Source organism: Bos taurus, chromosome 26 (assembly GCF_002263795.3).
Source record: "Bos taurus isolate L1 Dominette 01449 registration number 42190680 breed Hereford chromosome 26, ARS-UCD2.0, whole genome shotgun sequence".
In the NCBI taxonomy this organism is placed as follows: domain Eukaryota; kingdom Metazoa; phylum Chordata; class Mammalia; order Artiodactyla; family Bovidae; genus Bos; species Bos taurus.
In genome coordinates, this window is record NC_037353.1 from 11,124,901 (window position 1) to 11,138,167 (window position 13,267).

Here is a 13,267-nt window from a genome sequence, read left to right on the forward strand (position 1 = left end):
AAAGAATTTCAATTTTGGGCTTTAAGCTTCCCATGGCTTGGTATCCTGGTGAGCTGAGAGGCTCTCGTGGCTGTTTTGAACTTATAATTTTTGTCCTTTGTGGGATGAACTGCTTATGAAAATAAATGTCCGGCAATAGCCATGATATTTAGTCAAAAGTGTCGTAAAACTCCAGGTTTATAGGTCAGATATTATAAAAAGAGATCCCTATCCAGTGTCAGAAAATGACATTCCTTGCAAAGAAGAAGATATCTGAGCAGTCAAAGGAAACACACACACACATAACACACATATACACATTTATTTTCACAAAGACAGGTTCAGAGATAGAATGAAACTGAGTTAGGAAAAAAGACAAGCCAGATCATAATAATGAATCAAGAAGAAAGTCCCGCCTACCTGGTTACCGCTCGGGTGCAGATGGTAACAAGGAAACAGCCAGCCACGATCATCCAGCCCCAGCCTCCATCGGGAGGGGAGGTAGACCGAGCTCTTTTTACTTTAGCCATGCTTTCAATTCCTCTTTCTTCTTTTCCAAGTTACTCCAACAGCCCAGTTATGATCTTGGAAGGGTTTGCCGTCCAGTGACTTCCTGTTGGCATTCAAGATTGGCATAGAGTGCTACCTGGCACATGGGTTATTGGCCATCTAAAATAAAAAATCAGGACATATTTGTATTTCATTGCCATATCCAAAGATAGTTCTTCACTTGCTGAAAATGATTATCACCTTTCTCTTAAATATGAGTATTTGTGACTATGAAAACTGGACTGCAGCAGAGACAAGTAGTTCTTCTTGGAACCCATCCCTCATCTTCTTTTTAATAACAGATCCTCTCAACTTTCAAGTCAAGTCTAGGATGGCTGTTTAAACTATTTTCCATACCTTGAAGGTAGATGTGGCAACGTGGTTTAGTTAGACTAAAGGGATGTGAGCAACATAATACATGCCACTTCTGGTTCCTCAGCTCAAAGGCAAAGGATGTCTCAAGACACGCACCACCTCCTTTCCCACAGACCGGAACATGGATGAGGAGATGAGACAGCTCCAACCATACATGCCTGAACATTGCCCTGGGGGCTGGCAGAGCTACGGAACAGGAAGAGCCTGAGTTCTCAAACGACTCTGTGGGGAAGAGGTGCCTCTCCAGGTCTGGGTTTCACCTACTCACTATTATGCCAAAGGTAAATATGCCTCAGCTGTATTTGTGCTGTGCTGTGCTGAGTGGTTTCAGTTGCGCTGACTCTCTGCTACCCTATGGACTGTAGCCCCCCAGGTTCCTCTGTTCATGGGATTCTCCAGGCGAGAATACTGAGTGGATTACATGCCAGCTCGCTATGCTGGAGTCTTTCAACAGCTTAGGCTATGTCTTAATTATTATACTAAATGATTCTGACAGTAACTGCTTTGGCATTTCTGACCAAGAATGCTATAATTCTTAGATGGAAAAAACTGAAACGAGAATGAAAAATAATGAAACAGAATACAAAGCCCAGAAACCAGTACATAATAATTCAATAAAACTAAATAAGGTAGCGAAGAGGGATGGATGGAAAAAAAAGATCATTTGCTACATCCTGTTATAACTCTCCATTTAATTTTTGACTTTCTAGATAGATCAGAATTACATGGGAAAAAAAAGTAATTTAAAATCTAGGTGAAAATACAGGCAAACATTTATCTGATCTCTGAATGGGAAAAGGACTCCCTGCGGTGTAAAGTGATATCAACAAATTAAGGGAAACTTTTGTTGATTTGTCCAAATCAAAATTTAGCATTTATATACATTAAACCATATAATAAATACAACCAAAAGGTAAACCATAGACTTGGGTGGGGGAGGAAATTAGCAATGCATGATTCAATATCTGCAATGTTAATTCATTAATTCAACTACTGACACTTATGGAGTATCTAATATATGTTAGGCATTATTCTGGACACGAAGGATTTGATGGTGAGCAAGACACAAACACATCTCCTTTGGGAGATTCTAAGGCTCCCCTATGGTCTCACCTCCTGCCGCTCTGTTCTTTGTATAATCCTGTTCCTTGCATTTCCGCAGGACCTATGATTCCCTTCTCACCAGAATATGGCACATGTGATGGGACAGGTGTGACTAGTTCATGCTGAGTAAGACTCAGACCTGGGCTTCCCTGATGGCTCAGTAGTAAAGAATCCGCCTGCCAATGCAGAAGATGCAGGCTCAATCAACGGTCTGGGAAGATTCCACATGCCACAGAACTAAGTTCATGCTGCTGCTGCTGCTGCTGCTAAGTCACTTCAGTCGTGTCCGACTCTGTGACCCCATAGATGGCAGCCCACCAGGTTCCCCCGTCCCTGGGATTCTTCAGGCAAGAACACTGGAGTGGGTTGCCATTTCCTTCTCCAATGCATGAAAGTGGAAAGTGAAAAGTGAAAAGTGAAAAATGAAGCTGCTCAGTCGTGTCTGATTCGCAGTGACTCCGGGACTGCAGCCCACCAGGCTCCTCCGTCCATGGGATTTTCCAGGCAAGAGTACTGAAATGGGTTGCCACTGCCTTCTGAACTAAGCCCATGAGCCACAACTACTGAAGCCCTTGAGCCCTAGAGCCCATGCTCTGCAACAAGGGAAGTCACTGGAATGCAGATAGAGAGTAGCCCCCATGAGCCACAACTAAAGAAAAGCCCATGCAGCAACGAAGACCCAGAAGAGTCATAAACAAATCAATAAATATTAAAAAAATAGATGTTATATCTATATATAGTTTTTTTAAAAAAAGCCTCACTCTTGCCAGCTGACTCGCTCTTGCTCTTTCACAGGCCTTAAAAAAGGAAGCTGCCGTGTTACATGCTGCCATGGAGAGGGCCATGTGGCAGCAAACCACGTGGCATCTGAGGACAGCCCCCAAAGGCTAAAGTGACAGCAAAAAGCTAAAGTTCTCTGTCCTACAAGAGAAAGGAAATGAATTCTGCCAACATGCCAAGTGAGCTTGAAAGCAGATTTTTCCCTTGTTGAGCCTCCAGTAGAGAACACAGTCTGGCTGACACTCTGCAGCCTTGGGAGACCCTGAGCCAAGCACCCAGCTAAGCCAGGCCTGGGTTTGATCCCATAAGAACTGTGAGATCAAGTGTTTCTTATGGTATACTTTGGCATGTCCAGCAAGCTTCTTAATTAGAATTAAAGATGAATTCTTTATGCGGCTACATAAGAGTTTTAACAGGTGATTTTTCCATTGGATTGAGCCAATCACCAGTTTTGGGTAGAATTTTATTATGATCAACAGAAAAAATTTTAAGTAATATTAATTATATGAAACATTATGTCAAGTATGACTAAGCATGTATTGTTTGGCGAACACAGACCATGCACCATCTGATAAATTATAGACAAACCAATTTAAAATTTAAATTTACTTTAAAATCACAACTTTCTCAAGAAAATGGCACACAGTAAAATCTTGCAAGCATGGATCTTTTAAGCTACTGGAACAAATTGGCAGCTTTGAGTTCAAAGAGCAAATGCAAAACAAAGATAGGGAGCCCAAGACAACAAGAGTGACTCCATGTAGACAGACCTCTTAAATTTGCTTCTTTTCAAGACTCAGAAGGGCCCCTCCTTCATCTTAATTAGCCATCCTGTGAATGTGGAGAGACTGACAAAGCAGATGGAGTGAACGGCTGGAGAGGATAAATCTGTCAGAAGTACTAGAAGAGCAATATTGGTACAAATATTCAGTCTACTGATTGACAGAAAGTCAAAATTATTATCTGAAATGCTAATATTGCTAATCACTGGGCTGGGGACAGTGAAAGTGAAAAGCGAAAGTATTGTTCAGTTCAGTTCAGTTTAGTTCAGTCACTCAGTCATGTCTGACTTTTTCAACTCCATGGACTGCAGCATGCCAGGCTTCCCTGTCCATCACCAATTCCCAGAGCCTATTTAAACCCATGTCCATCTAGTTGGTGATGCCATCCAACCATCTCATCCTCTGTCATCCCCTTCTCCTCCTGCCTTCAATCTTTCCCAGCATCAGGGTCTTTTCAAATGAGGTGGTTCTTCATATCAGATGGCCAAAGTATTGGAGTTTCAGCTTCAGCATCAGTCCTTCCAATGAATATTCAGGACTGATCTCCTTTAGGATGGACTGGTTGGATCTCCTTGCAGTCCAAGGGACTGTCGAGAGTCTTCCCAACACCACAGTTCAAAACCATCAATTATTCCGTGCTCAGCTTTCTTTATAGTCCAACTCTCACATTCATACATGACTACTGGAAAAACCATAGCTTTGACTAGATGGACCTTTGTTAGTAATGCCTCTGCTTTTTAATATGCTATCTAGGTTGGTCATAGCTTTTCTTCCAAGAAGCAAGCATCTTTTAATTTCATGGCTGCAATCACCATCTGCACTGATTTTGGAGACCAAAAACATAAAGTATCTCACTGTTTCTGTTTCCCCATCTATTTGCCATAAAGTGATGGGACCGGATGCCATTATCTTAGTTTTCTGAATGTTGAGCTTTAAGCCAACTTTTTCACTCTTTTCTTTCCCTTTCATCAAGAGGCTCTTTAGTTCTTCACTTTCTGCCATAAGGGTGGTGTCATCTGCATATCTGAGGTTATTGGTATTTCTCCCAGCAATCTTGATTCCAGCTTGTGCTTCATCCAGCCCGGCATTTTGCATGATGTACTCTGAATATAATCACTGCAGATGGTGATTGCAGCCATGAAATTAATAGATGCTTACTCCTTGGAAGAAAAGCTATGACCAACCTAGATAGCATATTCAAAAGCAGAGACATTACTTTGCCAATAAAGGTCCATCTAGTCAAGGCTATGGTTTTTCCAGTGGTCATGGATGGATGTGAGAGTTGGACTATAAAGAAAGCTGAGCATGGAAGAATTGATGCTTTTGAACTGTGGTGTTGGAGAAGACTCTTGAGAGTCCCTTGGACTGCAAGGAGATCCAACCAGTCCATCCTAAAGGAGATCAGTCCTGGGTGTTCATTGGAAGGACTGATGTTGAAGCTGAAACTTTAATACTTTGGCCACCTGATGCAAAGAGCTGACTCATTTGAAAAGACCCTTGATGCTGGGAAAGACTGAGGGCAGGAGAAGGGGATGACAGAGGATGAGATGGTTGGTTGGCATCACAGACTTGATGGACATAGGTTTGGGTGAACTCCAGGAGTTGGTGATGGACAGGGAGGCCTGGCGTGCTACGGTTCATGGGGTCGCAAAGAGTCAGACATGACTGAGCGACTGAACTGAACTCTGAATATAAGTTAAATAAGCAGGGTGACAATATACAGCCTTGATGTACTCCTTTCCTGATTTGGAAATTGTGTTCAACTGTTTGTGACCCCATGGACTGTAGCCTGCCAGGCTCTTCTGTCCATGGAATTCTCCAGGTAAGAATGCTGGAGTGGGTAGCCATGCCCTTCTTCAGGGGATCTTCCCCACCCGGGGATTGAACCCAGGTCTCCTGCATTGCAGGTGCATTCTTTACCATCTGAGCCATCTGGGAAGCCCCAGGCTGGGGACAGAGTCATACCCAAAACACTGGGCTAAGCGAAAACAGCATGGAAGTAGCTTTTCAGACCATTTCGATAGGCCACGCTGCTATGATGTATCGTTATAGACAGTATCTCATTTAACTTTTACAGTAACCATAGGTGTGTGTTTTAGTTGTTCAGTCATGTCCCACTCTGCAACCCCATGGACTGTAGCCCACCAGGCTCCTCTGTTCATGGAATTATCCAGGCAAGAATATTGGAGTGGGTACCCATGCCCTTCTCTGTGGGATGTCCCCCACCCAGGGATCAAACCCAGGTCTCCTGCTTTGTAGGCAGATTCCTTACCATCCGAGCCACCAGGGAAGCCCACAATAACCACAGACAGTAGGTATTATTATCCCTATTTTATATATACACCAGCTCAGACTAGAGAGAGTCAGTAATTTTCCTATTATTAACACTATCAAGCAGCAAAAGTGGGACATGAATCAGTCTTTTCCTAACAATGCCTGACACTGTTTCCACCACCTTTCATCACTCCTTGATGTAAATTCATATACACTTTTATTTAATCAAATGCAAGTAATTCTTGCTGAAGACACACCAGTAGGATGACATTAATTACAGCCTGATGCAGCTAGAAATACAGTTCTTTAAATGGTACCATTGGCATTCCCCTGGCATGCCTAAGGTCACTGACTTAATCAGCCAGGGAACTCGCCAATGTGATGATATTTGGAGATGGGGGCCTTTGGGAAATGATTAGGTCATGAGGGCCCCGCTCTTGCAGAATGGGATTAGTGCCCTTTTAAAAGAGACCCCAAAGAGCGCTTTTGTCCCTTCTGCCATATGATGTCACAGTAAAAACAGGACCCATGAAGAGGGTTCTCACCAGACCCTGAGTATGCCAGTGCCTTGATCTTGGAATTTCCAGCCTACACAACTATAAGAACTAACAATTTGTTGTTTAGGCAACCCAGTCTGTGATATTTTTGTTGTAGCAGCTGTATCAAGAAACCTAAACATTCAGATTTCCAAACTGTCTTGAAAAACTTAGAGCACTGAAGACATTGGTCTGGCATTCATCCGTGGCCCCATCAGCTGGAGCCAAGAATGGCACTCCTCCTTTGGATAAGGCCTGTACATCCCCCTCCACCCTCCCCTGACCTCCTGTGCTGCCCAGTCTCTGCGCCGTTTCACTCATGTATGACCCCTGCCGGGTCCCTGGAGGCAATAAGATCTTCCACTTCAGCCGGTTCTGTGTCGCTATAAACCAGCTTCTTGAACAGCCACATCTGAGTCGTGTTCGTGGCATGCTTTATGTCTAGCCTCTGACACTTTCAATAGGACTAGCATTCGAGTTCTACCAACACTTGCCTACAAATGCACATGATGTAATAACTCACAAATTGGACACAATTAGGTGTCATGAAATGACAGAATCCATTGTACAAGTGAAAAAGCCAGAGCTTAGAAACATCTGCCTTGGTATAATCCTAGCCTCTTCCTAGGGTTCTCCATTAAAATAGTCCCCAAGGTTAAACTGTCTTCCAATTTAAGATTATGGATCCATCTACCCATAAATGGCCTGTGTGAGACGTCTGTGCTGCCTGGCACTTGAAAAACTTTGAGACAGGCAGTGCGATGCAATAGCTCTTTGGAAAGCAACATAGTGCAACATATCAAGAATTAGAAAGTTATTCATGTTCTTTGAAGAGTAATCTCAGTTCTGGGAAGTTAGCCTAAGAAAACAACTCAAGAGAAGCTAAACACTATGAGAAAAAAATAATAGCTGTGCTTTGAATAACATGTAAAACCAAACCAGTGTAAATGCTTGACAACTGGGAAGTGTCTGGAGAATCATGACATATGAAACAAATGGGACAGTAGTCAATGCTTTAAATTATAAACTAAAAGATGATACTGTAATATGGGAATCATTTATGATACAATGTTAAAACAAAAAGAGGACTCTAGAATTGTGTGTACAATGTGAGGTAAGCCATGCAAAATTTCTATAAGGGTTGTATACTTGTGTCATATGGAGTGGGAAGACTATACAGAAATATAGCAGGATGGTATAATTAAGTTGGGCTTCCCTGGTGGCTCAGCTGGTAAAGAATCCACCTGCAATGCAGGAGACCTGGGTTCAATCCCTGGGTTGGGAAGATCCCCTGGAGAAGGGAAAGGCTACCCACTCCAGTATTCTGGCCTGGAGAATTCCATGGACTGTACAGTCCATGTGATAATGATTAATTTAAAAACTTCATTCAATACCATAATATATACAATTTTCTGAAATAAATATTTCAGGTTACTCCTGCCGTATAAATATGAACACAAAAATCTCTTTTGTATAGTTTCTCTAGGACTAAAAAAACCCGTATCATTTATTGATGCTGTACATTAAAAATTAGGTGATTATCCCATAAAAGACACAGGGAAGGTAACAGCCCCTGGCAAAATAAAATGTCCTGTTTCCTTACAAAGATATTAAACATCATTAAGTCCTGTTTCCTTACAAAGATATTAAACATCATTAATTTTTACTTTGCCTCTGCTATCCCCAGATGATTCCATTTTCATTTGTTTCAATTAGACATCTTCTCTTTGGCGTTCCCACATCTTATAAGTTAAGAACTAACTGGTGAGTGTCTCTCTAAAAATATAATTGCATAAATCCAAATTAAAAGGTAAATAACAGTATAGTAAGCAAAGGTCTGCTGATTAGAGTCAAGCTGGGCAAAACCACAGACCACGGAACCTCCTCACAGGGTTCCAGGGTGGGAAGAAGGGACCTCTCTGAAAACATCAGTATGCGAGACTATTAATAGTTCCTCATGAATAGTCACTCTGGAGCCTCACAAATCTCAGAGATAGGCACAATTTTCCCTCTTCCACGAGGATGAAACCGAAGCTCACAGAAGCGAAGGCACTCACCTGACAACACTGTATGAATTGAAATGGAGATAAGGAACTCTGGTAGAGTTTAGATAGCACACTCGCCCATCTGCCCTCCAGACTTCAAAACTGTTATTGCGCATTTGTGTCAACAAGCCACGGTAAAGCTTGAGCACTCGTTCATGTGAGTGAGTGACCAAGACCAAAGGAAGTGGGGGTGGGGGGGTGGGGGTGAGTTGAGGAGAGAGGTTAACCACAGGGTTAACTCAAGAGTATGCGGCTGCTCACAAAACAACACGTGAGTCTCTTTCAAAACAAGTCATGTAATAGATTTATATGTATTCAGAAGAGATGCACAGGTTAAACAAAGCTAATCTAGTTTCCTAGACACTTTGGAGCAGTCTGTGGTTCCCCTGGAATATTAGCCTGAGCTTCTTGTAAATAATTAACCCACCTGATATGACACAGATATAATGGAAACATCGTTATTAAGAGCATACCTAAAACTATAGGCAAAGAGAGTACATTTCCATCAGGCCATTCTTCATTTTCCCAAGCAGCCTTCCATTTATTTCATTTTAACATCCAACCACTAAAATATAATTGCATTCTGCATTTCATTCTGGCTTCAGGAAAAAAAAAATTGAAACAAAAGACGCTCTATATCATGATGTTCCTCTAAGTGAACGTGAAGGTGAAGTCGCTCAGTCGTGTCCGACTCTTAGCGACCCCATGGACTACAGCCCACCAGGCCCTCTGTCCATGGGATTTTCCAGGAAAGAGTACTGGAGTGGGGTGCCATGGGATATATGTTCCATTTCACTTTGTCCCCTTTCAAAAATCTACTCATTTGCAAAGAATTCTTGCTAACAGTCAATCACCTTCAAATAAAGCACTCCATTTGTAGGGCAAATCTGTCACATTGCCCTCCGTAAAGTTTTCTGAAGTGATCCCTCTATCACTAGAAAAACTGCACATCTTATAGACAGAAAAGGCACTTATTTGGGTAGGCTTCCAACACTGTCTTTCCGTTATTCTTCCCTCCTCAATCCCTCCTTATTTCCAGTGTCTTAACTTTCAGTAGTATCCGTACTTTTTAAATTGGTTTGCTGCCTTGAGAGGTAAAGGTGAGGCAGAAAGATACCAAGAGTGGGATTCGAGACCACTGGGTCTGAGTGACACTACTTACTTGCACGACACTGCGTGATATCACTTCCTGTCACTGGTCCCCAATCCATAAAAACAAGCCATCAAATTACTGATGTCAGACTTCAAACCAGTTGGCTGATTGTTAAGTGTCTCTCCCCCAATATCTAAGATACCTGGTAGACGTGGTATCGTCTTTTTTACTGTGGAAAACAAGGACATGGATTCCATCCAGAATAAATCCATCTGTAAACAAGAAGTCACAGGAGTGTGTTGCAGGGGAAGTTCCCACCACACAGAAAGGGAGTGTAGAAACCTATGCCACGAAAGGAAGCGGAAATTTTTTTTTGCCACTATGAGTGGCATGTGGAACTTCCCCAGTTTGTGTGTGTGAACGGTCTCTTGTGTCTGACTCTTTGTGACCCTGTGGATTGGGCCCACCGGACTCCTCTGTCCATGGGATTTTCCAAGCAAAAATACGGGTGTGGGCTGCCATTTCCTACTTCAGGGGATCTTCCCGACCCAGGGACTGAACCTGTGTTTTTGCATGCCCTATGTTGGCAGGCATTCTTTTCCACTGCCCCACCTGGGAAGACCATGGAACTTCCTGGACCAGGGATCAAATCTGCCACCCCAAATAGTGGAAGTGCAGAGTCTTAACCACTGGACCAGTAGGGAAGTCCTGAAAGAGGTTACTCTAAATGTGAAAACCTGTTAGAAACTTTTTTAGATTGAGGTATAATTTACATACAGTAAAACACAACCATTTTATGTCTACATTTTGAAGACATTTGACAAATGTACACACTCATGTAACCTCAACCACCACAATCAAGATACAGAACACTTTCATCACCCCAAACATTTTTTCATGCTCCTTTGCAGTCAGTCTCCACCAGCCTCAGCATTGCATTACCACAGGTTTGCTCTCTGTTGATAAAGATGAGTTTTGCCAGTCACTATTTTCATAAATATGGAATCACACAATATGGACGATTTTGCTTCTGGCTTCTTTCGCTTATGATAATATTTTGAGATTCATTCATGCTGCTGTGCATATGTGCACCTGATTCATTTTGTATTGTGAGCAATAATCTGTTTTATGAATATATTACAGTTTATTTATCTGTTGGTGGACATTAGGGTTGTTTTCAATTTTAGACCATCATGAATAAAGTGTCTGTGAACATCTGTATACAAGTCCTTTGTGGACACATGTTTTAATTTTCTTGAGTAAATACCTAGGAATGAAATTGCTGAGTCATACTGTAAGTGTATATTTAAACTTAGAAGAAACTGCCAAACTGTTTTTTGACATAGCTGTGTGGTATTACCAGTAATATATTAGAGCTCGGAGGAGGGCATAACAACTCACTCCAGTACTCCCACCTGGAAAATCCCATGCTCCCAGAGGAGCTGTGGGGTCACAAAGAGTCAGACATGACTGAGGAGACTCAGCACAGCACACGTATTAGAACTCCAGTGTGTAATGCAGTCTCATTGTAGCTTTAATTTGTACTTTCCCGACTACTCATGATGTTAACCATGTTTTATTAACTATTTATATATCTTCTTTTGTGATGTTTCTGTTCAAACAGCATGCTCATTTTTAATTGGGTTTTTATCTTATTGAGATACAAGAATTATTTATATAGTCTAGATATAAGTCTTTTGTAGATATTTGTATTATAAATATTTTTCCTTATCTGTCAGGAAGCATTTAACAGGAGGCTTCCTGTGTGCTGTTTTGGATCTGTCAGGAATTCTCTGTTCCTTATTAATTCCTGAATACCCAGGAATTAAGAGGAGAGGCAAGCCTCTCCCGGGGGCTGAGGAATCCGGGCATTTCCTTCATTAGTGTTTCTATATGGTGATAAGTACCCTCTTCCTTCTTGTGAACCATACGGTAAAAGTGATTGTTTACAACTCTCTCTCTCCTTAATATGGATTGCCTATGTTTTGTAAGTCTGGAATTTTAATCTTTATCTTTGCTGAGAACAACTACATTGTAAGACAGTATATATGCCCACACCATGTTGATTAAAACACCTTTGCTCCATCAGAGCTCTGGTCCCCGTGTCTTTCTTTCTCTCTCTCTCTCCCTCTCTTTTTCAGGCTGATCCCCTGGAGCACAGAGGCTCTCTGAGTTCACTTTCCTGCCCGGGCTTCTAAGACCCTCTCGAGAAGGCGCTCTGCACCTTCACCCCATCGAGAGGGCGCCTGAGGCCTTCGTGAACAGAGCAAGCCCCGTGTAGGGGCTTTATTGGCTTTCTGTGTAAACCAAGGAATATCAGCCTCTTTCTCTCCTTTACTTTCTTATCGTCGACTCTGGACCACCAGGTTCCGGTCCATTAAAGGACCTCAACACTTATCCTGTGGCTTTCCCATTAACTTCTCAATGGTGCAGTTTTGAAGAGCAGAAACTATTACTTTTGGTGAACTGAAATTTATTATTTCTAAATATTAGTAGCTGTTGCTGAAACTCAGCAAACTGGCACTCAACCCGTGCCAAATAGAAACACGGGAGTGGGGTTTTAGGTTAAATAGAAAAGAATAGCTCTTACTGTTTTGCCAGGCAAAGGGCAGCACAGTAGGCTAATGCCCTCAAGATTATGTGTCCCACCCTGGAGGGGGCAGTGAGGACTCTTATAGTGTTCAAGTAGCAGAGCACGATCAACTTGTGGACAATTCTTGGATTGGTTGGCATCAGGGTGAAGTTTCGAACATCATCAACCTGCTAGTTTCAACCAATCTAGGTCAATCTGGCCTGGTGGCCAGCAATTTTCATTTGGTGCAGGTCTGCTTCCTGTAAAACAACTTAGGAATGTGTGCCAGCCCTTTATCTATATAATTTGATGATTCTGTTATGTGGTGGATTTACAGTCTAAATTGTTACCAGTTTCCCAGCCCAACAGCTATTCTTTGTTCCTGCATCTTTACATGTACCAATCATTAAATCTTGATTTGATTAAATCAGTATTTTGCTTCAAGGGCATGGGGGCTTGTACACAATTTTAGAGTGAACAATTAGAAATTGGAATTTTAAAGTATTGCCTTACATTATATTTCATCAAAAGTCATGAGATGCCTGCGAATGATTTTAACAAATGTATGCATTATTTGCTCATTGCTGTTGTTACTGTACAGTCGCTAAGTCATGTCTGACTCTTTTCAACACCATGAACTGCAGCATGCCAGGATTCTCTGTCCATCACTATCTCCCAGAGTTCGTTCAAACTCACGTCCATTGAGTCAGTGATGCTATATAACCATCTCATCCTCCATCCCCTCCCTTCTCCTCTTGCCCTCAATCTTTCCCAGCATCAGGGTCTTTTCCAAAAGGTCAGCTCTTTATAACAGGTGGTCAAAGTACTGGATCTTCAGTTTCAGCATCACTCCTTCCAATGAATATTCAGGACTGATTTCCTTTAGAATGGACTTGTTGGATCTCCTTGCAGTCCAAGGGACTCTCAAGAGTCTTCTCCAACACCACAGTTCAAAAGCATCAATTCTTCCGTGCTCAGCCTTCTTTATGGTCCAACTCTCACATGACTACTGGAAGAACAATAGCTTTGACTAGACGGACCTTTGTTGGCAAAGTGATATCTCTGCTTTTTAATACACTGTTTAGGTTTGTCATAGCTTTTCTTCCAAGGAGCAAGCATCTTTTCATTTCATGGCTGCTGTCATGGTTTACAGTGATTTTGGAGCCCAAGAAAAGAAA

At 42.1% G+C, this 13,267-nt stretch overlaps 1 protein-coding gene across 3 annotated transcripts in view; it reads right to left on the reverse strand.

Annotated features, from left to right (window-relative positions):
• Nucleotides 1-13,267, reverse strand: part of SLC16A12 (solute carrier family 16 member 12) — a 103,503-nt gene that overhangs the window by 22,190 nt on the left and 68,046 nt on the right. For 2 of the 3 annotated variants that reach the window (XM_024985891.2, XM_010819766.4), the window contains one exon: nucleotides 400-648. In XM_024985891.2, the coding sequence (XP_024841659.1) occupies nucleotides 400-509 (110 nt within the window). In that variant the 5' untranslated portion in view covers nucleotides 510-648. Of the gene's footprint in view, nucleotides 1-399; nucleotides 649-8,436; nucleotides 8,570-13,267 lie in introns of those variants that run through there. The other variant, XM_024985894.2, reaches the window with a different exon arrangement.